This window comes from Prionailurus viverrinus, chromosome F2 (genome assembly GCF_022837055.1).
Source record: "Prionailurus viverrinus isolate Anna chromosome F2, UM_Priviv_1.0, whole genome shotgun sequence".
Taxonomy (NCBI): domain Eukaryota; kingdom Metazoa; phylum Chordata; class Mammalia; order Carnivora; family Felidae; genus Prionailurus; species Prionailurus viverrinus.
Window position 1 is genome coordinate 46,442,334 of NC_062578.1, and position 27,192 is coordinate 46,469,525.

The window sequence follows — 27,192 nt, forward strand, 5'->3', positions numbered from 1 at the left end:
TTTTTGAGAGAGTACGAGCAAGGGAGGGGCAGAGAGAGGGAGACAGCATATCTGAAGCAGGTTCTTGGATCTGTGCACTGACAGCAGCAAGCCTGATGTGGGTCTCAAACTCAAGAACCGTGAGATCATGACCTGAGCCCAAGTGGGACACTCAACTGTTTCAGCCACCTGGGCACCCCTAATTCTCTTTTATTGTATGTGTAATCTGACACATAGGGAAAGTTAAAAGTGCTTCCCTAAATCACACTTTTAATCAAGACCTAGAATCTTGTAGGGGCCTTGTTGAGAATGAAGTTTACCAGGGCCCTGTGAAGGTCTGATTAAGTAAGTTCCTTGGAAACTACTGTTTTACATCAAATTTGTAAACCCTCCAGCATCATTTTGTATTAAGTATACCAGTGTACTTACTGTCACACACATAATGCATGCATTATTTTGAGTTATATTTTTCATTTGTTACTTGGTATAGGCCTTCTGATAAAATGCTTAACTATTTTTTAAATCTTGGGTGAGGGAAAAGAAACTTCAATGGTTGTTTCTGTAAGGCAAAGTCAACCCTAAGTAAAGTGGATGAGGCAGACTATTAAGGCAGGTGTAGTTTCCGAGGTGCAGTCATTAAGGTAAAAAATTCTGCTTTCAGGATATTAAAAAAGGGACTAGTTTACACTGAACTGTGGTTGGATGTTTAAAACTTTTGCCTTGATCTTAGGGATATGGATACTCAGATACTCCATCTGTTCCAGGATTCCATCATTATGGAATGCCCTCTGATATTCATTTCAAAGAGTAGATAGATACATTCCATCTTCACTAATAGCTATGTGTGTCTCTGAAATTCAAAATATTCACCATGCCATTTAAAAAAAAAAACCTGTGTTTCTACCACCGTCTTTGAATATTAAGTTCTGTAAATTTATTATGTGCTATACAAAGTACTACCATGCTGAAATTTTTAGAGTGCTTCCTAGGTCTAGGTTTTCTTTAGCCATGACTTTCATAATTTTGTAATTCTGCTATGTTCCTTGACCTTGTCTCTTTTAGATAAAAGAGTCCCAATAAATATGATATGACAGTCCCCTAAAAAACTCCCAACACTTTGGATAATGTTGCTGTTAACTGTTTTTTATTTCATCCTAGGTATTTTACATATTGTTAGTTTAATTGAATATTGTTAGCTTGTTAATTAGACAGTGGTTTAATGGAAAAAGTATTACCACTGGAATCCAAGACCAACATTTCAATCAGTCACCTCTTTGTGTCCCTTTCATCTATAAAAATGGAAGTAATTTTACCTCTTGCCTTTTTAAGGAAAAAAAAAAAGATAAAAGATATATAATTGCTTTAAAAGATTCTTTTGAATAGTGATGTATAAATATAAAAATCAGTAAATCTGAGCTTAAAGTTGACATATAACTTGTTCCCTACTTAAACTGATTACCAATGACTATGGATATGTATGTTCATGAAAAATGCATGGAAACAGGTTCAAATCCAGCCTTGCTACTCAGTGACTGGCCAGTTCATTTAACTTCAGCTTCATTGTCAAAATGGAGGAATTTATGATGGTCAGTACAGTGCTTTGAGATTCTGAAGTTACCTTCAGAGATCGAAGTTATGAAAAATTTAAAAATAGTAGATGAAATCAGAAATGGCCACTCTTAATAAAATACATAAGGTATGAAAATGTAAACTGAGAAGATGTAAAAATGAGTTGGCTCTTCACATATACAAATCCATGGGCATTTCCACCCCTCCTAGAACAGTTCTGTGTAGAAAATTGGTCAAGGGGGACTGGCTCCTTGAGCAGAGGGCTGGAGGATGAGAAGGAACCTGACATAGCAAGACAAGAGGAAGGAGTATCCCTGAAATTGAGGAAATAGCCAGTATAATGGCTCAGGGGTTGAAAGTAAGCTTGCCTTGTTCACACTTCAGAATGAAGCCCTTGTGATACACACTTTGAGGTAGGCAGGGAGGCCTGCTCACTTACGGTCTCGTGATGGGAGTCAGCAGGAGAGTGACACGGATTAAGACTTACTTGAGCTGTTCTGTAAGAATGAACAATGTAGGAATGGGTGATGGATGGGCAAGCCAGTTAAGGGCCACATGTAAATAGTTCAGGATAATAATGATGGCTGAGCCAGGGTGGTAGCTGTGGAGGGAAGTAAGAAGTACTTGGTTGTAACATAACATTTTGAAGTTGAGGTTAATGAGACTTATTGGTTAGTACTTAAGAGCTTAGTAAACAGTATGGACTTGGTAAAAGGCTTTGGGTTCAGATATCCACAGTGTCCTTTATTGACTGTCCGTGTGACTTCACCAGGATTCGCTTTCCTCATTTGTAGGATAGGCATGAAATAATAGCACCTATTTCAGAGGTTAGTTGCAAAATAAAATCCATAAAAGCTTTTACCGTAACAAATGTTAACTATTACCACCATTACTGTCTAAGTATTACTGTTTTCCACAAAGGTGATTTTGTTAGTTTTAGGATTAGTCTCCCAGCTACGGGCCTTGCTGTCTCCATACTCTTGAGATTGCTCTTTCTGAAATACAGATTTCATGGCGCTGTCCTGCTGAAAATCCTCAGTAGCTCTCCATTTTGATAAAGTCAAAACTATTGGGAATGGTATATTTGGTTCTTGATAATATGACTCCTTTTCTATCTCTGTCACAAGTTCAGCCCACTTAAACCACTTAATCTTTTGGTTCTAAGGAGATCTCTGCAGTTCCTTAAGCAGGTAACAGGACTTCTTTCTTATCTGTCCTTTCCCATGCTTTTCCCCCTGCGTTGAAATGATCTTTTCTGGTGTTCTTCACCAGCATCAGAATTTTGAAGGATTGTTTTATAGTCCACTAGTTTCCAATATCGTTGAGAAGTCCAAAACCATTCTTCTATCTAATTCTTTGTGTATGATGCCTTTTCTTTCTGGAAAATTAGAGTTTTCCTTGCCAGTGTATCGAAATTTTATAATATGTGCCTTGGTATGGGGCTCTTTTCCACTGTTCTGGTCACTTGGGTGGGTACTTTCAACCTGGAAAGTAAAGCTCTTCAATTCCGGGAAATTTTCTTGAATTGTTTTAGTAACTTCCTGCCCTTGATATTTTCTTCTCTCTAGGTCTTTTTTTAAAAAATCTAATATTAGACTACATTGACCTGACTTTCTCATCTTTCCTTTTCCTTTGTTTCTTTGCTCTTTAAAAGGTGCCTTCAATTTTTCTTTCTTTCTTTTTTTTTTAAAGTAAGCTCTACACACAACATGGGGCCTCAATTCATGACCCCAAAATCAAGAGTCACACGCTCCACTAACAGCCAGCCAGGCACCCCTCAATTTTAGTTTCTAATCCATTTATTGGGATTTTCATTTCTGGTATAATTTTAATTTCTACAAGTTTATTAGTTTTTCTTCAAAAATATATTTGAATATATATACATTCAAAGAAAAATTAAAGTACATATCCATCCTTGTTTCTTGGATGCAAAGTCTTAACTCCATGAAGATGATAGTGATCATTTTCTTTTGCCTACATAGTCTATTCCAGTCATGTTACTTTTTATCCTACTTGTTTATTCAGCATAAATGTATATACATAATTATAACCAGAAGAAAACAGTGAAAAGAAAATTACAGGGCATGTGGAATTACAACCATTTCACCGAATATTTAAAGGATTTCTCCCATGCTGGAAGTTAGAATAGCCAGTGTTTTAAACCTAGGACATAGTTTTGAGTGAAGTTTGTTGGCTGGAATGAGGTGTGAAATGATTATGCATGGAATGGGGCATGTGATGACGTTCCCCATGACAATTTAATAAAGCTTACTAAGGATTATGCTAAAGTTTGAATCTGTCTATAAATATTCAAATTTAACATTCTCTAGCACCGGCAATGGAAATAATAATAAATGTATTGTTAATCATGTTTTTAGCAGAGTTTTTACCACTACTGGTGCCTGCTAAAGGACTGTAGATTTAATTTAAGTGCAGAGAGGAGGGCGAATTGCATTAATGAATTCCTGTTATGTGCCAGGCACTAATCTGAAATTATAAAGTGAAATATATTTCCCCACAAATGATATTTATTGTTTTATTCATTTGGATTGTATTGTGCCTTATTTGCTCTTGTATCCTGGTGCCCAGTACAGTGTCTGACTCATAACCAGCGCTCAGAAAATGTTGAGCACCTGCAAAGGAAGGCAGAATCTTTGATTTACTCTTTTGTGTAAAGGGGAAGGGCTAAATCTGGATTGCCTTGTAGATATCCTGAACATTTAATTATATTTCTAAAATTGAAATGGAATGGTTATCAATTTACAGTTCTTGGTAGTTTTAACTATCCAGAACTGTAACGGCGTTTTAACGCCATCAAAAACGAATGCAAAACAGGAAGGGAACCCTCTCACTTGGACTCTTAATTTCTCCCTAATGATCTGTGCCGGCAAAGCTGGGCGCGGAGGCCAATCAGTGCGGCAGATCGAGGGCCAGCCAATCATTCGCAGAGGCCCTAGTCCCGCCCCCGGCGCTCAGCCTCTGGCCTTTGGATGCCCAGGCGGGGCGACACTCCCCCCATCTCGGCACCTGCGGTGAATTGTGTAGCGGTCTCGTCCTTCCACAACGCTGGGTCTGAGAGCCAGGTGAGTACCCGCCGGCCAGGAGTAAATTACATCTCCCCATCGTAGTTCCCTCAGGGAGCTGGGGTTAAAGGCGGACCCCAAGAAGCAAATGTACGGTCGGACTCGACTGAGGGAGCGAGTTATGGGATGAACAAACGGGCTTTAGTTTCCTGCAGCTGACGGTGGCCGATGTTGGGACGGGGGTTGCTGGGGTCCGCCGGCGGCGACCAGAGCTGGGGAATGGGGAGCAACCTCAGTGTCCTCAAGGACCCGTTGACCTTTGGGTTGGCCGTAGAGCTGAGGGTTCCCGGCCTGTCCCTGACCAGCCTCCCCCGCCCCTCGGCGTTCGCGCTGTACACAAACCGTTGCTATGGCTGAGGAAGCCATTTCCTTTCGGTCTCCGCCTGCAGGGGGCGCTCGGCCCTGTGGTTTCTGGAAAGAAGGTGCCCAGGTGGAAGAAAACCGGTTTTCTTGTTGCGCATCACACTTTGGACTGGAGGTTATTTCTGCCCGCTGATTAGGGAATATGGGAAATGGATGTGGATCAGGATGATGATGAAGAGATTAAATCCAACTAGGACCGAGGTTTTTCCTAATCAAATTCCAAACAGATTTGGAAAGGTTCAAATGAGAGCGAATATTGTATGACTTCCTCTTTGGAACTTGAGAATTAACATTTAGTAAGATGTGCATGGTGCCGGAAAACAACCCAAACAAACATGGTAGTTTTCAAAAAGGATTTTCAGGGAAATGTTAAAACTGTGCAGAATGAAATTCATTTGCTTAGGTAAGAGATGGCTCTGTTATTTCAAATGCTTTTCACTGTGATTTCTTCAAATCGTGAAATTTCAGGGGTTGCAAAATAAATTCAATTTGAGATCATGTATTTTAATCCTGTTGGATGTTTTTTTTAAAGATTTTTTTTTCAACGTTTATTTATTTTTGGGACAGAGAGAGGCAGAGCATGAACGGGGGAGGGGCAGAGAGAGAGGGAGACACAGAATCGGAAACAGGCTCCAGGCTCTGAGCCATCAGCCCAGAGCCTGACGCGGGGCTCGAACTCACGGACCGCGAGATTGTGACCTGGCTGAAGTCGGGCGCTTAACCGACTGCGCCACCCAGGCGCCCCAATCCTGTTGGATGTTTTTAAGTTTCTCCCATGAAAGATCCTTCAACTCTTTGGAAAGATTCTACTAATGCAACCCATTCTATTCTGGGCAGCGGCAATCATTTAAAAGTTCTTCATGTTGCTCTCCAGTAACTTCTACCCTTAAGGCTGTCCTTGTGATGGGACATATTCATCATCCTGGGCCTTGCCAGTATAGTGTGCAAACCATAATCTCAGTTCTCAGTTGGATTTCATCCAAGAGCTGATGAACTGTCAATCCCTTTTCTATGCCCAAGTCAAAGCCAGCAGGAACATGGAGAACCAGAAGCACCTCTCTTTCTGCAGAGGTCTGATGTAGGACCAGAATCCCAGAGGGCAGGCATGCTGGAGGAAATACTCCTGGTGAATTAGACCCATTGCTACTTAATTGTTTTAAAATTTATAAACCAATATGTTTTACTGCAGTGTTTTTAAACAATTTTGACAATGACTCATGATAAGAAATTTATTTGCAACATGTGCATGTATTTCCACACATTTGTCATTTGTATAGGCATGAAATAAAAGTTTTTACAAGACAAGTATTTACTTTAATGGTATGTGAAGTAGTCAGATATTTTTGTTGCTGCTCTGTTCTGTCTCATTATAAGACAGTGCTAATCGCAACTCACTAAATTGATTTCAGGGGTTGCCACCTGCAGATGAAAAGCCTGGGTGTGATGCTAAGTATGTAGGCTCTGCAGTTGCCAACTGAGATTCAAATCCCCAGTTCACTATTTAGTAGTTACATGACTTCGAGCAGGTTACTTAAAATACCAACTTCCTTATCTGTAAAATAGTAATTAATTCCCCTCTCGAGAGTGGTTTTGAAGATTATGTGAGATAATCCATGGCATACAGTAACTTAGATCCCTAAGTGTTAACTGTTATTACAGCGCTTTACTTAAAATAAAACCTACCTGTTACAGTAGTTAAAAGATTAAATGAGGTAATGTATGTAAAGTTCTTAGGGTGGTGCCCAGCACTCATTTAGAACTGTGTATTTTTTGCTGTTATTATTATCATCATAATTAGCAGCAGTATCCTTAAAGTGAAACTGTCCAAGGCCCCCATTCCCATTTCAGCTCAGCATTTCTTTTTTTTTTTTTAATTTTTTTTTAATGTTTATTTTTTTTTGAGAGAGAGAGAGAGTATGAGCAGGGGAGGGGCAGAGAGGGAGACGCAGAATCCAAAGCAGGTTCCAGGCTCCGAGCTGTCAGCACAGAGCCCGACGCGGGGCTCGAACTCATGAACCATGAGATCATGACCTAAGCTGAAGTTGGACACTTAACCAACTGAGCCAGCCAGGTGCCCCTCAGCAAGTGTTTCTTAAAGGTCTAAGGCACTACTTATGTTAGTCCTGAATATATGATGATGAATAAAATAAGATCTCACAGTCTAGAAGGGAAGACAAAAATACATAATTAAAATACATGCCATGAGAAAGGTATGGGCACACTGCCATTAGAACACAGATCTGGGAGCTGTTCGTTGATGTGACTGGGCAGCAGGGAATGTAAAGGCAGGGAATGACTTAACTGTTGTTGTCATGGAGAGAGAGTTTAAAATGAGCAGCCTTCCTTCTTAGAAAAAACACAGCTCCTTTTCCATAGACTTGAAAAATTAATGTTACAGAAATGCCTAGATGGTTACTACTATCCAAATTAAATCTTACTATGTATATACTTCATAACTTTTTTCTGTGCTACATTTCAGCCATGACTACCAAAGATTATCCATCATTGTGGGGTTTTGGAACAACAAAAACATTTAAAATTCCCGTTGAACATTTGGATTTCAAGTATATTGAAAAATGTTCAGATGTTAAACACTTGGAAAAAATTCTTTGTGTGCTCAGGTAAGCATTCAAAAACCATTTTATGTTTCAGTATGCCAATTATATTGTGCCTTCTGAAAGTTGAAACTCTCAGAAATATTGCAGAAATTTTTCAAACATTGATGTTGGTTTTTTTGTTTTGTTTTGTTTTTCCCCCAAGTTAGGTTCCAAAATCATTGTTTTGATCCAGTGGTTAGTTTGGAGGGTTCTGGCTAGGTCTACTTCCAGCATGCCATTTAGGCTCATTAGTATTCAAGAGGATGTTTTTCTTGCTTCCTCCACGTTTTCTAGGAGAAGGTAAAGTAGCCGTGGGAGTAGCCATTAGGAGATAAGGTTAGCTCACCAGCCTACCAGTTGATAAAGTTCTTTGGTTCTCTCCCCCTCCATACTATCTGCCAACAAAGATGCCAACTTACTGTGAGCTGGTCACAAGGAGAGGATGACGGGAAGATCAGGAAGTAGGACCAGAAGGCAGGGGATCTGGGCCTTCTCCGGGGGAGGACCCCGTGGTGGGGATTGTTAGACTTTAATATACATCAGATATGGTTGTTAAAAATGCAAATTTGAGGGGCGCCTGGGTGGCGCAGTCGGTTAAGCGTCCGACTTCAGCCAGGTCACCATCTCGCGGTCCGTGAGTTCGAGCCCCGCGTCAGGCTCTGGGCTGATGGCTCGGAGCCTGGAGCCTGTTTCCGATTCTGTGTCTCCCTCTCTCTCTGCCCCTCCCCCATTCATGCTCTGTCTCTCTCTGTCCCAAAAATAAATAAAAAACGTTGAAAAAAAAATTAAAAAAAAAAATGCAAATTTGAAGGTCCCATTCCCAGAGATCCTGCCTCAGGAAATCTGGAGTGGGGCCCAGGAACATATGTTTTTAAACAAGTGCCTGGCTGATTGACATGCAGGTGGTCAAGGGAGCCCATTCCAAGAAACACTGCCCTGTGGCATACCAATCTGTGCCACCTATTTTGGATGTCATGGGGGTTTTCCTTTCCTTCCTAATATTGCAGAAGCACTTGTGGAGCAGGAATTACTCCTTTTGAGCACATCAGTAGTATTGCTTTTGCTTGGTGGCAGTTCTGTATTTTTCCCTTGTGACCCCCTTCCTCATCACTGTGTCCTCTCCTTTTTTTTCTCTGTTAACACCTTCAGCCTCCTGTCCTCCCTAAGCATCCCTGCTTATGCCCAGGCAGAGTAGATGTCATAACCTCATCATTTCTGAAATGGAACGATGAAAGATATCATATTTTTCCTTTTTTTCTCAGCAGTGTATGCACCTTTTCATTTATGTTCAGTCAAGGACTGATAAAGCAAATGAGAAGGTTGCACGATGGAAGAGTTTAAAAGCCACGTTATATTGGTTCTAAGAAATTCTGTGAATGGCTTAATTAAATTACATTGCATTGGTTTGGAACTTATTTTAAAAATTTTAATTTGAAAGTGGGATTTTTTTTCTCAATTTTTCTAAAAATTTAAAAGTAAACAGGCTTACAAGAGAAATGGAAAGGATTGATTTTCTTTAAACAGCCATGAACAGAGTTTTCCATTTAACTCTCTAGGAGTGACTTCTGTTCCTGGAATGGTTGGTTAGAGATGTGTTGTTCTGAACCCTTCCTTCGCCATTTTCTTCCTATCCCTTTGGGGGAAAAAATTGAGCTACAAACTCCTCCTTGGAAGGGAAATCCAGTCTCACTGTGTGCCTATCTCTAATATTGAATTTCCATTTGTAAGTTAAAATTATCTTATGTAACAAAGTGAACGCATGTTACAGAGGAGAGAAAATGTTACTCAACTTTCAAAGTGTGTGATGGAAACTGGTGTCTTTGGGGCTCCATTTTTTCCTTCACAGCTTCACTCCATAGAGTAACGTAAAAATGGAGGTTGTGCTGGTTGAGGAAGGGGAGTGGGGAGCCCACACTCCGGCCCTCATCCCTGTGCAGGGGCTGCCCTGGAGATCTCCACAGAACCCCTCTGCTCCACAGAGCCCAGCCTGTAAACCACCAGACTACATGATCTCTAAATAAAGTGGTAACTCCAAAGTCTGAATTTTTTTTAAAGGTCTGGTGAGGAAGGATATTATCCTGAACTTACGGAATTTTGTGAAAAGCGCCTTAAAGGCTTGGCTCCTGAAAGTAGAGCTTTGAGGAAAGATAAGCCCGCAGCAACAGCATCCAGCTTTACAGCAGAAGAATGGGAAAAAATTGACGGTGATATAAAGGTATAGAGTGACCCCGGTTTTTGTGGGTTTTGTGACATTGTCACATTAAATATATGTCCACTTCACTTTTCCAAAATCGTAGACTTCTTTCCTTTTTTGTCAGTGAAGGGCTTTTAGTGGCAATCACTTACGTAGTATTGGTTGCTTCTCATACGCAGGAGAATATTGTGAATGTGTATGTTTGTGTCTGTACATCCACGTGTGTATTTTGTTTTATTTTATATATTTTTTGATGTTTATTTATTTTTGAGAGAGAGGGAAAAACAGAGCACAAGTGGGGAGGGGCAGAGAGAGAGGGAAACACAGAACCTGAAGCAGGCTTCAGGCTCTGAACTGTCAGCACAAAGCCCGATGCGGGGCTCGAACTCTCGAAGCAGGAGATCATGCCCTAAGCCGAAGTCCGACACTTAACTGACTGAGCCATCCAGGTGCCCCACGTGTGTATTTTAAATGACTGAACAAAATTCTATCCTATCAAAGAAAAATAATTCACTCAGCTTCTGTAAATAGAGCTCTACAAACATGTTGATTTATAATTTCTTTTGTACCGTCCTGGTTATTTCCTCAGGATAAATTATTAGTATTCAAGCTGCTTGATCAAAGGATTTGAATAATTCTAAGACTGTTGAGACACATTTGCGTATTCTCAGAAAAGTTGTGCCTTTTTGCCAATAGTATATAAGAATGCCCGTTTAAGGCATTCTTCACGGGGGCCCTTGGGTGGGTCAGTCGGTTAAGTGTCTGACTTTAGCTCAGGTCATGATCTCGTGTTCCGTGAGCTCGAGCCCTGCTTTGGGCTCTGTGCTGACAGCTCAGAGCCTGGAGCTGCTTTGGATTCTGTGTCTCCTTCTCTCTCTGCCCCTCCCCTGCTTACTCTCTTGTGCACACGCTCTGTCCCTCTCTCTCTCTCAAAAATAAATAAACATTAAAAAAAATTAAGGTATTCTTCACTGGATACTGTAATCATTTTTTAATCAATTAAATAATTGAAAACATGATAAGGATGTATTTGATTACTAGCAACATTAAATTTTTTTATCAGTTGAATTTCTTCTTTTGTTAATAGCTATATCTTTAGTGATTTAGCTTTATTGAGGTATAATTTACATTCAATAAAAAATAGCAATGGTCTACATTTCACTGAGTTTTGACACATGTATATGCTATAAAACATTTCTATTAGCCTAAAAAGTTTTCTTGTGCCCCTGTGTAGTCAGTGCTGACTCCACACCCTGGTCCCTGGTAACCGCTGATCTGCTTTCTGTCATACGGATTTGTCTTTTCTAGACTTTCCTATAAATGTAGCCATACAGTATGTGTGGTCTTTTGTGTCTTCTGTCATTTGGCATCATGCTTTTGAGATGTGTCTACGTTGTTGCATGTTCACAGTTGGTTTCTTTTAATCGCTGAGTAGTATTGAATTGTGTGGGTATCTCACAGTTCGTTTATCCACTTTCCGGTTGAGCAAAATGTTTTCCAAAGTGGCATTCCTGCCAGCAGTGTATAAAAGTTCCTGTTGCTGGGGTGCCTGGGTGGCTGGCTCAGTTGGTTAAGCGTCTGCCTTCAGCTCAGGTCATGATTTCATGGTTCGTGAGTTGAAGCCCTGCATCAGGCTCCATGGTAACAGCTCAGAGCCTGGAGCCTGCTTCGGATTCTGTGTGTGTCTCTCTCTGTTCCTCCCCCACTCATGCTGTCTCTCTCTGTCTCTCGATAATAAATAATCGTTAACAACAGAAAAGTTCCTGTTGCTCTGCATCCTGGTTGGCAGTTTGTAATGCCAGTTTTGTTAATTTTAGCTATTTTATTAAGTATGCCGTGGTGTTTCATTGTGGTTTTAATTTCCATTTTAATGACTGACTTTCCTGAGTGTCTTTTCTTGTGCTTATTTGCCATCCATACGTCTTCTTTTGTGAAAAGTCTTGAAATCCTTTGCCCATTAAAAAAAAAAATTGAATTATTTGTGTTCTTATTGAGTTGTAACACGCGTATCTTTCATTAGATACACCTTTTGCAGGTATTTTCTATATCCTGTGGATTCCCTTTTCATTTTTTTAATAGTGTCTTTGGAAGAGCAAAGGTTTTTAATTTGATAAAATCAATTTTTCTTTTACAGTCTGTACTTTGTGTCCTATTTAGGAAGTCTTTGTCTAATAATCCCAGATCCCCAAGTTCCTTCATATGATTCTTCTAGAAAGTTTCTAGCTTTAACTTTTAAATTTAGTTCTAGGATCAGTTATCATTTTTGGATACACACATACAATATAGGTATTCAAGGTTTCAAGCACCATTTAATGAAAGATTATCCTTTCCCCATGGAACACCTTGGTAGCATTGTCAAAAATGAATTGACCGTGTATGTACGGGTCTATTTCTGGACTCTTTCTATTCTCTTTCATTAATCTAAATGTCTCTCTTTACTCCAGTACCTCATTCTCTTGATTGTAGTAAGGCTTATATTAAGTCTTAAAATTGGATAGTACAAGTCCTCCAACTTTGTTCTCTTTTTTCATCATTGTTTTAGCTCTTATGGGTCCTTTGCTTGCCAGTTACTACAAAATAACTTGCTTGTCTTTGGGTTGGGATTGTGGTGAATTTATGGATAAATTTTGGAATAATTGACATCTTAACAATATTGAAATTCTCTGATCCATGAACGTCATATGTTTTCTGTTCATTTAAGTCTTCTTTAAAGTTTTGTCCCAGTATCTTGTAGTTTTTTTTAGTGTGTAGTTCTTGCATATTTTTTAAATTTATTCCTAAGTATATAATATACTTTATGCTATTGTAAAAGTTAATGTTTTTTATTTTTAAAAATTTTTTAAGTTTTATTTATTTATTTTGAGAGAGAGAGAGAGAGCATGCGTGTGGGAGGGGCAGAGAGACAGGGAGAGAAAGAATCCCAAGCAAGCTCTGCTTTGTTAGTGCAGAGCTTGATGAGGGGCTTAACTCACAAACTGTAGGATCATGACTTGAGCTGAAATCAAGAGAAGTATGCCTAACTGATTGAGCCACCCAGGCACCCCAAAGTTAATGTTTTTTAATTTCAATTTTTTTGCTTATTCTAAGTCACTCTAGTTATGAAATTTTATGTATGTACTATGTATTTATTTTTGGTGTGATAAAATACATATCACACAAAATTTACCATCTTAGCCATTTTTAAGTGTAAATTAGTGTTATATTCACATTGTTATATTCAGACATGAAAAAAATTTTTTTAATTTTTTTAAAGTTTATTTATTTTGAGAGAGAGAGTGTGAGCGTGAGTGGGGAGGGGCAGGGAGAGAGGGAGACAGAGAATCCCAAGCAGGCTCCATGCTGTCAGCACAGAGCCCGACACGGGGCTCAATCTCACAAACTGTGGGATCATGACCTGAGCTGAAACCAAGAATCACACGCTTAACTGACTAAGCCATTCCAGGTGCCCATTATATTCAGAGATTTTTGAGTATACAGTTCAGTAGTGTTATATTCATCTTGTATAATCAATCTTCAGAACTTTATTTTATAAACCTGAAGCTCTATACCCATTAAACAACAGTTCTCCAGTTCCCCGTGCCTTCAGCCCCTGGCAAACACCATTCTACTTTCTGTTTCATAAGTTTGACTAATGTAGATGCCTCATATCAGTGGAATTTTAATTTCATTTTTATTTGTCCATTGCAAGTTTATAGTTTATGGTCTTCTTATATTGACTTTGCATCTTGCAATCTTGTTACATTTACAAATTAGTTCTAGTAACTTTTTTTTAGATTCATTGGAATTTTTTATATTTAGGATCATGTTATCCACAAATACTAAAAGGTCTCCTTTGGCTTTTCCAGAATGGCTGCCTTTTATTTCTTTTACTTTCATTATTGCACAGGCTTGGCTCTCTAGTACAATGTTGAATAGAAATGGTAAGAGCAAATATCCTTGTCTTGCTCACAATATTAGGGAGATTATCATTCAGCTTTTTCTTCACCATTAAGTATAATGTTGCCTTTAGATTTTATGATGTGACCCTTTATAATGCTGAGGAGGGTCCCTTCTATTCCTTATTTGATGAGAATTTTTATCATGAATAGTTATAGAAGTTTATAAATTCTTTTCCTGCATTGAGAGGAAAATAAGATTTTCTTTGTAGCCTGTTAATAAGGTATATTATGTGCACTCTTTTCAAATGTTATACCAGTCTAGCACTCGGGGATAAATTCTACTTGGTCATGATGTGTCTTTTTTATATATTGCTGGATTTCATTTGCTAAAATTTTTTGAAGTATATTTGTGTCTGCAGTCATGAGAGTTCCTGGTCTGTAGTTTTCTTGTAATGTTGTTGTCTGGTATTGGTAACATGGTAATGGTGGCTTTTTAGAATGAGTTGGGACGTGTTCTCTCTTCTTGAATTTTCTAGGAAAGTTTGTGTGTAATTGCTGTTATTTCTTCCTTAAATATTTTCCAGAATTCACCATTGATACCATCTAGGTCTCAAGTTTTCTTTATAAGCAAGATTTTGACTATGAATTAAATTTCTTGAACAGATATACAGTGCTATTCAGGTCATCTTTAGTGTTGTCACTCTGTCTGGCTCCCTCTTCTTGGCTGTTTTGCACCCCGTATCTCTGCAGTCTTTGCCTCCCTGAAGCCTGCACTCTGTTCCTCTGAATTCAATGAGACCGCAGGGCTGTTTGGGTTGCCCTTCCCTATGTTGTAGCCTGGAAATTACAGGCAGTAAATTGGGACAGATGCAAGACTTACCTCATTTGTTTCCTTTCTTTCAGGGATCATTGTCCTGTGCTACCTATTGTCCAGTGTCTGAAAATCATTGTTTCATATATTTTATCTGGTTTTCTAGAGTTAAGCAAGAGGGTGAATCCAGTCCCTGATACTCTATCAGGGCCAGGAGGAGATATCCCTTTATTGATTTTTCTATTGCTGTGTTTCTTACTAATTTGTAAGAGATCTGTCGTATATAGTCTAAATTTTCTTTCAATTTGTCATTAGTCTTTTAAATCTTGTGTGTGGTGTTCTTCATGTTTATTCATTAAAAACATTTTATGTAATCACTCTTCTTGGTTTTATCCTTTATTATCTTTTCTTGCATTTATATTTAGGAAAACTTCCTCTCCACCAGATACATATTTGCTGTGTTTCCTCAGAGTTCTTTGTGGTTTCCTTTTGCTGAAGAGATAACTTCCTAAAATGGATTCTGGAGAAATAGTTCTTTGTTGTTTTACTTTATTTATTCAGCATATTTTACTGGGTTGGATAATATATTTGAAGACAATTTTGAGGAATATGTATTCTCTAACCCAGGAAACTACATTTTTAAAAACTTTCTCATTTTGCCATTTTATTGACTTGAAATTGAAAATCTGGTAATTAATCTACGAGTTAAAATAGTAGTTTATGTCCAGAGTTCTTTGGCTTTATCTTCCAGGGAAAAACAGCTTAGTTTTAGTTGCAGAATCTGCTTTTTCCCAACCGTGTGTTCTTTCTCAGTCACTTCTTGATTTTGTCTCCTCATCTCCCTTTCCTTCATGCTTTTCCCTGCCACTTCTCCCTCTCTGTGCTGCTGCCCCCTGCCCCCCTTCTCTCTTTCTTTCTTCCTTTGTAATTCCTCCTCTTCCTTTTCACCTTTCTTCCCTTACTGTTTTTCTGTTTCTTCTTCTGTTTCATCTGCCTGCCTCCTTTTTGTCTCCCTGCCTCCTGACGCAGATAATATAGTTTATCACTATATCAACCATGTCGAATTTAATATGGTTTGACATATATTAGACCCTCACTATATAGCTGCTGAATAATAATAATAGAATTTCACAGATAACAAAGAAACCTCTCAATTTCTGCCTAGAACCTGTAACAATTCAGTTTAATAGACATTATTACGAACCTGTTATGTGCCAGGCACTGTGCTAGGTTCATACATCACGAAGGTGAGACGAAGGCATAGGTTCTGCCTCCAAAGGAATTTACAGAATGTGAGAGAGACGAACAATACATGGATGATTTTAAATCTCTGTGCTAATACATGGAGGAGGAGCATTTTGAGTCCAACCAGGAAGTTCAGGAAAAGCTTGTTTGAAGGGATGAGAGTAAGCTTGCAAGATAATGAAAGTAGGAAGGGCAGCACCATGTGAATGTGTGTAACAATCCTGAACTGTACACTTAAAAATGGTTAAGGTGATACATTTTGCTTTGTGTATTTTACCACAATTTAAAGGAAGAGTAGATTGGGGCGCCTAAGTGGCTCAGTTGGTTAAGGGTCCAACTCTTGATTTTGGCTCATGGCATGATCTCACAGTTGGTGAGTTCAAGCCCCACCTAGGGCTTTCTGCTGATGGCGCAGAGCATGCTTGGTATTCTCTATCTCCCTCTGCCCTCCCCTACTCATGCTCTCTGTCCTTAAAATAAATAAACATTAAAAAAAATAAAATAGCAGAAGAACATTACAGATAGAATGGCATGACCAAATAGTCCCCCCAAAAATGAACACTTAAGAAACTATGATGATGTATAGTCCTTTCTAACACCTGGTTAATTACTTCAAACTGTATGTTCATCTTTCTTCTCCCTCTTCTCAGAGTTGGGTATCAGAAATTAAAAATGAAGAAAATAAAATATACTTTCATGAAACTGAAACATTTCCAGTGGTGGAAGATAATTTGCCTCCAGTTCGTGGTTCAAACAGCCGTCTTCATGTTAGTAAGGTAGGCCATTTTGGTGTGGGGGGTGGGTGGGTGGGGGGGGGAGACGATTGTTGTTTATTGAGGGCGCTAGCTCAGTTTAATCAGAGTAACCACAGTGTGATGTCCTCTGAGAGTTGGGGGTTATCCTTCAGCTGGCCGTGTGCTATTGCCTTCTTGAGTTGGCTGTGTTTCATCACCTGGTGATCAAAATGAAATGCCATTTCCCTTTGAAGACTTGCATCTTGAGCTTACCACCTTTCTTCATTTTTCATTTGTTATGCCATGATCTTATGTGCTCATAAGATCTAATTCAGTGTGTGAGCATTTCAGGGAATAATTTTATCTGTCCAGTAGAAGCATAGAGGAAATAATTTGTAACATAATTAACTATGGACTTAAAGTACTCAAGCAGTTATATATGTCATTCCTCTGTTTATTGCATATTTTTCCCCCTTATTTCCCCAGCCCCTTGTGATGATTTTTCTGTGGTTGATCCCTATTTTGTTCTGTAGACCTGTCCTTTTTAACCCATGGGTTTCATAGAGAAAAAACCTGTTGGAGTTCTAGGTCCATTTATATATATTTTTTAATGTTTATGTATTTATTTTGAGAGAGAGAGAGCAAGAGAGAGGGTGAGTGGAGGAGATGGAGAGAGAGAGAGAATCCCATACAGAGCCCAGCAGCACAGGGCCTGACACAGGGCTTGATCTCACTAACTGTGAGATCATGACCTGAGCCGAAATCCAGAGTCAGATGCTTAACCAACTGAGCCACCTATGTGCCCCCGGGTCCATTTATACTTAACTTCAGGTTACAACTGAGCTTCTGAGCATCCACCTGACTCGGATATTATAGAATCTAAGCCATTGTCTCACAGGCATTGGGAGTCTCTGGGCTCTTACATGGATCACACATTCCATTCCCTCTCCCCCCAATTTTTTCTTTTATTCCTATCATTTGTGGAAGATTAGCTACCCAGATCTCTTCATTCTGGATTAACTCGTTATTGTTATTCTCATTTCTTCTTTGAATACTCAATTTTATTTAAAAAACATCCATAGCTCTTCATCACACAGCTCTCTGATAATTAACTTTCCTGCATCTTTTTACTCCCCATTAAGAATAACTCATGTAGGGGCGCCTGGGTGGCGCAGTCGGTTGGGCGTCTGACTTCAGCCAGGTCACGATCTCGCGGTCCGGGCGTTCGAGCCCCGCGTCAGGCTCTGGGCTGATGGCTCAGAGCCTGGAGCCTGTTTCCGATTCTGTGTCTCCCTCTCTCTCTGCCCCCTCCCCCGTTCATGCTCTGTCTCTCTCTGTCCCCCAAAAAATAAATGTTGAAAAAAAAAATTAAAAAAAAAAAAAGAATAACTCATGTAACCAAGGTACACAGTAATATTGTAAGGATGCCACTGTCTGTAATCAAATTTGTTTTTATTGGACACCCATTTTGTGCTAAGTCTGTGCTGTAAAAATGTAACAGGAGGTTATATAGTTCAGTGTGGTATTGTGATTATGAAAGTATGATCCGTGGATCCTGGGTGTCTCAGAGATCCTTCCAGAGGGTCTAGAAAGTCAATGCTATTTTATTTATTTATTTTTTTTTAATTTTTTTTTTCAACGTTTTTTATTTATTTTTGGGACAGAGAGAGACAGAGCATGAACGGGGGAGGGGCAGAGAGAGAGGGAGACACAGAATCGGAAACAGGCTCCAGGCTCTGAGCCATCAGCCCAGAGCCCGACGCGGGGCTCGAACTCACGGACCGCGAGATCGTGACCTGGCTGAAGTCGGACGCTTAACCGACTGCGCCACCCAGGCGCCCCAAGTCAATGCTATTTTAAAAAATAATGCTAATTCTTTGTCTTTTTCTCTGTGTTGACATTTGCAGCAGGTACAGCTGCTGGTGTCTTAGCACAAATCAAGGCAGTGAGTGGGACCAAACTATACTAGTAGTTACTTTTCTCCACTGCTACCCATTTACAGTAAACATTCCAATTTAACTTAAAAATGTCTTCTATGAAACAAGAAGACTTCTTTATTTTGTTAAATCTTGAGTCTTGAGGACTTATCTTTTTACTATGCTGTGTGACAAAATATGAAGTATTCAAAAAAAATGCTTCAAGAGCCGCCAAGGTGGCTCAGTCAGTTAAACATCGACTCTTGATCTTGGCTCAGGTCATGATCTCATGGTTTAGAGGATCGAACCCCGTGCATTGGGCTCTGTGCTAACAGCATGGAGCCTGCTTGGAATGTTCTCTCTCTCTCTCTCTCTCTCTCTCCCTCTCTCCCCAACCCTCACCATGTCAAAATAAATAAATAAACTTAAAACACACACACAAAAAAACGAAAAGCACTTCATGGTGAAGAGAAATCTAGGTTATTTTGAGATTTGTAGGTTGAGTTCAGTTTGCCAGCTTAAGTAACCACTTTTTCCTGGAATAGTTGTTTTTTTTTTTTTTAATGTTTATTGATTTTTGAGACAGAGAGAGACAGAGCATGAACGGGGGAGGGGCAGAGAGAGGGAGACACAGAATCCGAAACAGGCTCCAGGCTCTGAGCTGTCAGCACAGGTCCTGACGTGGGGCTCGAACTCACGGAGTGCGAGATCATGACCTGAGCGAAGTCGGACGCTTAACCGACTGAGCCACCCAGGCGCCCCATGAACAGTTTTTAACTTGAAAGAGTGATTGACAGACAAATTGTGGTTATTCAGACTTGGGTGTTTAACAGACACTGTATTGAAAATGAATCAAGTGGGAGTGTCACTTTAAGGAAAAGAGCTGACAGTGGTTTTTGCTAGTGATAAAATCTGAGCTTTCAAGTGCAGCTTAGAGTATTTCAGAATCTTATATGGCTCTTAAATACTTGTGACAAAAAAATGTCTCCTTAAGGGGATACTTAAAGACTTTTCTGATGAGCTCCATGCAGATATTAACAGATACGATTTTTATTTTTATTTGTTTACTTTTTAAATGTTTATTTTGGGGGGGGGGGGGGACAGAGGATCCAAAATGGGCTGTGCACTGACAGCAGGGAGCCCAGCGCTGGTTTCAAATTCACCAACAGTGAATCATGACCTGAGCCGAAGTGGGACTCTCAACCGACTGAGCCACCCAAGTGCCCCAAGATTTTTAAACTGTATAATGAAATGTAGGAATATTTGGAAGATCTGCATAACTCCAAGTGACCGATGCCCAATGTTACAAAATTGTGCATAGGTAAATGACCCATTCAAAGTGGTTTCAGATTGTGACTAACTTTTAAGAAACCATTTAAGAAACCGTTGAGCATTATGGCTATTGTTCGCTTTCCTCTCTTTCCCTTCTGGTGCGTGTAGGGGGCATGTGACCGAGGTTGGGCTGCTGAATGGCAGGGAGCTAGTGCCTGCTTAGGGATGGGCACCTGACCCAAGCTAGCCAATCCTGAATCCTTCCCTGGGATTTCTCTAACTGAAGTTAGAGAGGAGTCATTCTCCTTTTCCTTCCTTCCTTCCTTCCTTCCTTCCTTCCTTTCTTTTTTTCTTTTTATAAAGACTTTAATTTTTTAATTTTAATTTTAGAGAGAGATAGAGCATGTGATTGGGAGAAAGAGGGAAAGGGGCAAAAGGAGAGAGAGAATCCCAAGCAGGCTCCATGCTCGGCGCAGACCCCAACTCGGGGCTCAATCCCATGACTCTGGGATCAGGACCTGAACCAATCAAGAGTCGGGTGCTCAACCGACTGAGCCACCCAGGTGCCCTCTCCTTTTCCTTTCTGATTGGGAGTCCCGTGAGTTTATAATCCCACACTGCTTGTGCCCACTATGCCTGCTACGTGGAAAAAGAAGAGCCAGCGGGGAACAGGAAATCAGTAGGCAGAAAGAAACAGGGACTGGGGACAAGGGGAGAGTGGAAGAGCTGGAGAGGGTATCAGAATCTTTTATCTAGCAATACTGCTGCCTCTTCATCAGTTTGGTTACATAAGCCAATAGTTTATTTTTTTAATAGAATTAGTCCCAGTTGGGAATCTGTCATTGGAAACAAAACTATTCTAATGCACCAAAGTAGTTAATCTTATTTCTCCAGTGCCTAGGTTTTAAAAGACTGAATGATAGTTCATTACTTTTTTGTTACAAGAAAATCACTAAAAATGAAATTTCACACATGTAAGTTTTTAAATTTTATATATGTACTTAAAGTCCTGTAGATCGCTTCCAGAATTAACTACCAATTTAAAATCCTTTTTTTAACATACTGTATGTTATAGTTACAATACTGGAGTTGTTATAACTTCATGGGTACCTATTTTTCTTAATTGGTATATCTTAATCCAATACTTCACATTGTGTTTATCATAAAATCTGCTAATCCTATGTTAAATATGTCTCATAAAATATTTTATTCTTTCAGGAAAAATATTCTAATAGTAGACCAACTAAAAGGAAAATCCCAAGGGATTATGCAGAATGGGATAAGTATGTTTTATATTTCTTTATACAAAACTTGTCACTGAAAAATTCTCTATCATAGAATATTGTAGTAATCTCTTAATTATTATAAATCTGAACTACCAAGTTACTTTGGCAGAGTACTAAGAGTATCTGGTCTAAGCACTTTTGATCTTCATTTTTCACTGAATAAATATCTATAGCATCCTTTTGTTTATAAAAGCAACCAAAAATAGGTAATCCTATGCCCACTGAAAAGAAAAAGGAGCAAAAATTTTAAATAGATAAATTAATTATAATTTTAATGACAAAGTTCTGAACAGTTTCGGTCTGATTAACATGTATATCCTCTTCCCTCTCTCTCTGCTCCTCCTCTGGTTGCACTCTGTCTCTCTCTCTCAAAAATAAATAAACGTTAAAAACAAAACAAAACAAAAAAACCCCATGTAGATCCTCAATGAGTTGCATGGTTTCTAAGAGTGAAACAGGTAATTTGTGGCATAAACCTATTACGCATTTTCAGAATATGTCTCTAAAGGCACAGTGGTACAACTATAAGAATATCAATAATATATTTTATTTTCTTAGAATGTACATTTTTTCAGTTTTTTTCCTTTCATTTAAGATTTGACGTGGAAAAAGAATGTTCAAAAATTGACGAAGATTACAAAGAAAAAGCCGTAATAAACAACAAGTCACATTTGTCTAAAATTGAGACGAGAATAGACACAGCAGGTAATTGGGGAAAAATAAGAATAATTTAGTAGTCTTTACAGTTTACATTTTAAAAATTATAGTAAAAACTATTAGGTCTAGAAGGTCTAGAAGACCTTCTTTTTAAGCAGTACAGATTTCCATTAAAAGTTCGTGGATTTTCTCCTAGAGTTGACCACCTCTAACAAATTCAGTTCCATCCTTTAACTACCTAATTTTATGAGTAATAGTTATACTGAGGTTTAGTAAGACTCACAAATATAAGTATAAAACTATGTTTTTACTATAATTTTTCACTTTTTTTCAAATCCTCTTTTTCTCCAGATACCTCATTTTTTTTTCCTTTTACCTCAAAATAAAAAGATATAGCAGTTTGTTTTCATTTGAAGTCCATAGGTGTATAGCTCCTTTAAAGTGAAGTAAAACCAATAATAGAAAAAATCTAAACACTCACAAATTGTGATGATTTAAAGAAACATTTCCTAAACTTAAGAAACCTTCTATTTCCTTTTATTTCCTTCACAATTTACTGCTTCTGTTGAAGTAAGCATTCTTGGATTTAAATTTTTTAAAAATTCTATTCAATTATGTATTTTTTTATTTATAGCAGATATCATTTATTTCTAGGTCTGACTGAGAAAGAAAAGACTTCTCTTGCTACTCGTGAAAAGGAAAAAGGAAATGAAGCTTTCAACTCAGGAGATTATGAGGAGGCTGTGATGTATTATACTAGGTGAGCAGATTTTTCTGTGATTTATGTTGCTTTTTTTTTTTTTTTTTTTTTAAGTAGGCTCCAAGCCCAACATGGGGCTTGAACTCATGACCCTGAGATCAGGAGTCACATGCTCTACCAACTGAGCCAGCCAGGAACCCTTTGTAGTGGTTTAAACTTCCCATTAAAAAAAAAAAAAAAGATAATGTTTCTATTTAATTGTTGAAATGATATAAATAAAAAGTCTTTCAGAATCATTTAAGATATTATACTTATGATTTATCATAAATTTCCTTGTGTTTGGTTTGTTTTTTAAATACTTTTTCTCAACCCTTTAAGCTCCCCACCCCACCCCCAGTTTTGACAGAGGTCCTAACTTTCCTATTTGACAGAGAAAATAGAAGGCATCTGAATGGAACTCGACAGAAAGTCCATATAGCATAGAGGTTAAGAATTCAGGTTCCGTAGTCATACTGCCTAGATTTAATCATGACACTTATGATACTACCTCCCACCACAGGGTCTTTGCATATGCTGGGTCTCTGTGTAAAATATTCTTTCCTTTTCTCATTATCCAGTTAATTCTAACTTACCTTCAGATCTCATCCCATGCTTTACTTCTTTGGGGGAAGTCTTCCTTTACCTCCCAGACAAGGTTAAATCTTTACCCTACTCCACTCCTCCCCACCCTTGACCCCCAATTTATACGCTCTTGTAGCAGTCTTGCCTCTCCTTTTTTTTTTTTAATTTTTTTTTGACGTTTATTTGTTTTTGAGACAGAGAGAGGCAGAGCATGAACAGGGGAGAGGCAGAAAGAGAGGGAGACACAGAATCTGAAACAGGCTCCAGGCTCTGAGCGGTCATCACAGAGCCCGACGTGGGGCTCGAACTCACGGACCGTGAGATCATGACCTGACCCGAAGTCGGACGCTTAACCAACCAAGCCACCCAGGCGCCCCCAATCTTGCCTCTCCTTTGTGGTACTTATTGGAGGTATAATTTAAGTTCGTGCGATTTGATAGTAAGTAGACTGTAAGCTCTGTCAGAGCATAGTGCCCTTGTCAGTTTTTTTATACCTTTGTATCCCCAGTGTCCAACAAAGTTCTTGATTCATAGTAGATGTTCAATAAATACTTATATGAGCTTTTGAAGCTCTTATAGTCCATGAAAAGTAGACTAATTTCCTAAAACATTGTTACAAACTAATTGTGCTTATAGAATCCCTTACACCATCTTAGAAATAAACTCTCTACAAACTTTTATCCACCTTTGAAAAGAAGATTTTCTTTTTCAATGTTGTGTCTCTAAAGCATTTTATCTCCTCTGATTAGGTGGACATACAAGGTATGTTCTTTTATTCAGTATAGTCTTCCCCTTTCAGATAGATGGACATCAATACTGATGTTGTTCTCTTTTTGTAGATTTCCACCAGTGGAGTATCTTAGTCTATTATAGGGAACAAAATTTTTCTTGTCTTCTTTTAAGAAATCATAGAGGGAGGGGCACCTGGGTGGCTCAGTCAGTTAAGCGTCCAACTTCAGCTCCGGTCATGATCTCACAGCCCGTGAGTTTAAGCCCCGTTGGGCCTTGTGCTGACAGCTCGGACCCTGGAGCCTGCTTCAGATTCTGTGTCTCCTTCTCTCTCTCGGCCCCTCCCCTTTGTACTCTGTCTCTCTGTCTCTCTCAAAAATAAACATTAAGAAAAAAATTTAAAAAAAAAGAAATCAAAGAGGGAAAAAGTAAAGCGGCATGGCATAATGGCTAAAGGAACTCAGACTGCCACTTTCTGACGTCGGGCAGATTCCTCACCTCTCTTGCCTCAGTTTTCTCAGTGTGATGACGCTGGTGTAGTGCCTACTTTGGAGCAGCTGCGAGGACTAAATAAAGCAACATACTGAAAGGCAGGATAACACGGTGGTAACAATAGCAGGTGCTGGAGTAGACTGGGTTTGAGTCCTGATTCTCATTTACTAACTTGTGGCCTTGGGCATGTTACTTAGCCTTTCTGTTACATCATTTTTTTTCATCCGTAAAGTAGGAAGAGCAGTAATATGTCTTTCGTGGATTGTAGTGAGAATTAAAGGAGCTTAGTGTTGAGTGCCCGGCACGTGGGAAGTGCTCAGTGTCAGGTACTTGTATTAGTTATTCTTACTTGTATTTTCTGTGTTTGGTCTCTACCCAACCATGTCATTGCTTTATAATTATCTTTAATGATCTTAGTAAATTGCTAGTTTTTCTGGCTCTTCCATTTTCATCTTCTATTCTTCTGGATTTAGAAAACTCAATGCACCAATACCCTTATCTTTCCTATACTTCGGAATACATTATTTCACAGCATTCCAAATCAACTTTTTAAACAGCAACCAAGTAGGTTGTAAGTTCCTTCTCTCATCAGTTATTTTGCATTCATACTCTTAACACAACAAAATGTGCTCGTAAAGTCTGTATTCCTCAGTTACTACTACTCTCCTGTTTTTCTTCAGTTAAACTTCTCAGATTAAATTATGAGCATTGCCTTAGAATTAAATCTTTTAGATTATAAGCTAAACTCCTGTTTTTAGATTATAAACTAAACTCAACATAATAGCTTAATAAAGGGTATTAGTTGTGATTGATTGCTCCATTTTTTTTGTACTAGGAAATTGTTTCTAAGAGGTCAAAATATGTATTTGATGTTAACTAAACTGGTTTTTTTAGGAGATCTATGGGCGTTTAGGTTACCATGTCACTTGTAAAGCCAGAGCCAACCTTAAAAACTGCTTAACTGGATATTTAAGCATCTGTGTAAATAGTGATTCAGTATGTTTACAGAGCTGTATTTTATTGCTTTTGATCCTGTAGGCTGTATTAGCTTGCTAGGACTGCCATAACAAAGTGCCACAGACTGAGGGGCTCAAACAGAAATGTATTTTCTCACCATCCTGGAGGCTACAAATCTGATCAAAGTGTCAGGAGGGCTGGCGTCTTCTGGGCCCCTGTTCTGGCTTGTAGGTGACTGTCTTCTCTCTGTGTCTTCAAGTGGTCTTTCCTCGGCATGTGTCTGTGTTCTAATCTCTTCTTATAAGGACACCAGTCATATTGGACGAAGGTACACCATCATGACCTCATTTTGACTTCATCACCTCTGTAAAGACAACGTCCAAATATAGTTATGTTCTGAGCTACTGGGGATGAGGACTTCAGCATGAGTTTTGGGGACACAATGCCACCCATGGCATGGGCTATGATTGTTCTCTTTACAACTTTACCTGAGTTTCTCTATCTTCATATGTTTTCCTCTGGTCAACTTGTTGCCAATAAGTGTCTCTCTTGTAGGAGTATATCAGTGCTTCCCAATGTAGTGGCCTATAACAATCGTGCTCAAGCAGAACTCAAGCTACAGAACTGGAACAGTGCTTTTCAGGATTGTGAAAAGGTGTTGGAGTTAGAACCTGGAAACTTAAAGGGTAAAAACTATTCATAGAGTGCTTTAAATTTACATCAGGATTTGTTGGACCATTTGTACACACTGTAATTATACTAAGAATATTTCAAATACACTCTAATTTCTATATGTGAATCATCATCTTCATAAAGTGACTTTTAACTTCAAGTTTAACTTAGAATTTGAATTCCTGGTTATTTGTATTGAAGTAGTTAATAATGCCAGGGGTGTGAGTTTGGTAGGAGCAGAGAGAGAGGGAGGGAGACACAGAATCTGAATCAGACTCCAGGCTCTGAGCTCAAACTCACAAACCATGAGATCATGACCTGAGCCGAAGTGGGATGCTTAACCAAGTGAGCTACCCAGGCTCCCCTGTCTTTTTTTTAAATCTTCTATTTAATGTTTATTTGTTTTGACAGAGAGAGAGAGAAAATGAATGAGCGGGGGAGGGGCAGTGAGAGAGGGGGACAGAGGATCTGAAGCGGACTCTGTGCTGACAGCAGAGAGCCTAATGTGGGGCTTGAACTCACGAACCATGAGATCATGACCTGAGCAGAAGTCGGATGCTTAACCGACTAAGCCACCCAGGTGTCCCAATATTTGCCTTCTTGTTACTTACTTATCAAACTATCTTTTTATCCAAAAAATATCTAAGTGTAATTTAATACAGATTTTCTAACATTTATTAATATAATAAGCCCACACCAGAGCTCTAGAACCTTCTACCAGTGGCTTTGTTGGCATTTCCACTTATATGTCCATAGACATTTTAAATGTGTCCAAAACCAACTATATGTTTTCACCAACACCAGCACTCTGTTCTGATTTCCTGTCTCTGTGACTGCACAACTTTGCCATGGTCTAAGTCCAAGGTATACAAGTCAGACTTTGCTTTCCTTTTCTGTTATCAAGAAGCAATCACTCCACAAGGGAGTAGCATAATTTACAATAGACTCTATTTCTTTAAAAAAAATTTTTTTTAATGTTTATTTTATTTTTGAGAGAGAGAGAGACAGAGTGTGAGCAGGGGAGGGGCTGAGAGAGAGGGTGACACAGAATCTGAAGCAGGCTCCAGGCTGCGAGCTGTCAGCACAGAGCCCGATGCGGGAGTCAAACTTATGAACCATGAGATCATGACTTGAGCCGAGTCAGACGTTTAACCGACTGAGCCATCCAGGCACCCGGACTCTATTTCTTTAAGTGTTTATGTATTTGAGTAAATATAAACACTTAATTTTTTTCACATGGAATGTAATCTTTTGTGACTGTGAACATGGGTATGCAGAAACCAGAGGTTCATGGCTCATTCTTTTTTTTTTTTAATATTATTTATTGTCAGGTTAGCTAACATACAGTGTATACAGTGTGCTCTTGGCTTCGGGAGTAGATTCCCATGATTCATCGCTTACATACAACACGCAGTGCTCATCCCAAGTACCCTCCTT

The 27,192-nt window shown here is 39.0% G+C and overlaps 1 protein-coding gene and 1 non-coding gene across 5 annotated transcripts in view; one reads left to right on the top strand and one right to left on the bottom strand.

The window, feature by feature from the left end:
* The first annotated feature begins 64 nt into the window (after positions 1-64).
* Positions 65-27,192, top strand: part of SPAG1 (sperm associated antigen 1) — a 71,899-nt gene continuing 44,771 nt past the window's right edge. For 2 of the 4 annotated variants that reach the window (XM_047842245.1, XM_047842249.1), the window contains exons 1-8: positions 65-5,397; positions 7,474-7,615; positions 9,647-9,806; positions 16,370-16,495; positions 20,860-20,924; positions 21,523-21,632; positions 22,239-22,344; positions 25,639-25,769. In XM_047842245.1, the coding sequence (XP_047698201.1) occupies positions 5,361-5,397; positions 7,474-7,615; positions 9,647-9,806; positions 16,370-16,495; positions 20,860-20,924; positions 21,523-21,632; positions 22,239-22,344; positions 25,639-25,769 (877 nt within the window). In that variant the 5' untranslated portion in view covers positions 65-5,360. The remainder of the gene's footprint in view (positions 5,398-7,473; positions 7,616-9,646; positions 9,807-16,369; positions 16,496-20,859; positions 20,925-21,522; positions 21,633-22,238; positions 22,345-25,638; positions 25,770-27,192) is intronic. The other 2 variants (XM_047842247.1, XM_047842248.1) reach the window with 2 other exon arrangements.
* On the bottom strand, positions 22,408-22,480 carry TRNAR-CCU (transfer RNA arginine (anticodon CCU)). Its single transcript has one exon. It is a non-coding gene; the product is annotated as a tRNA-Arg (tRNA).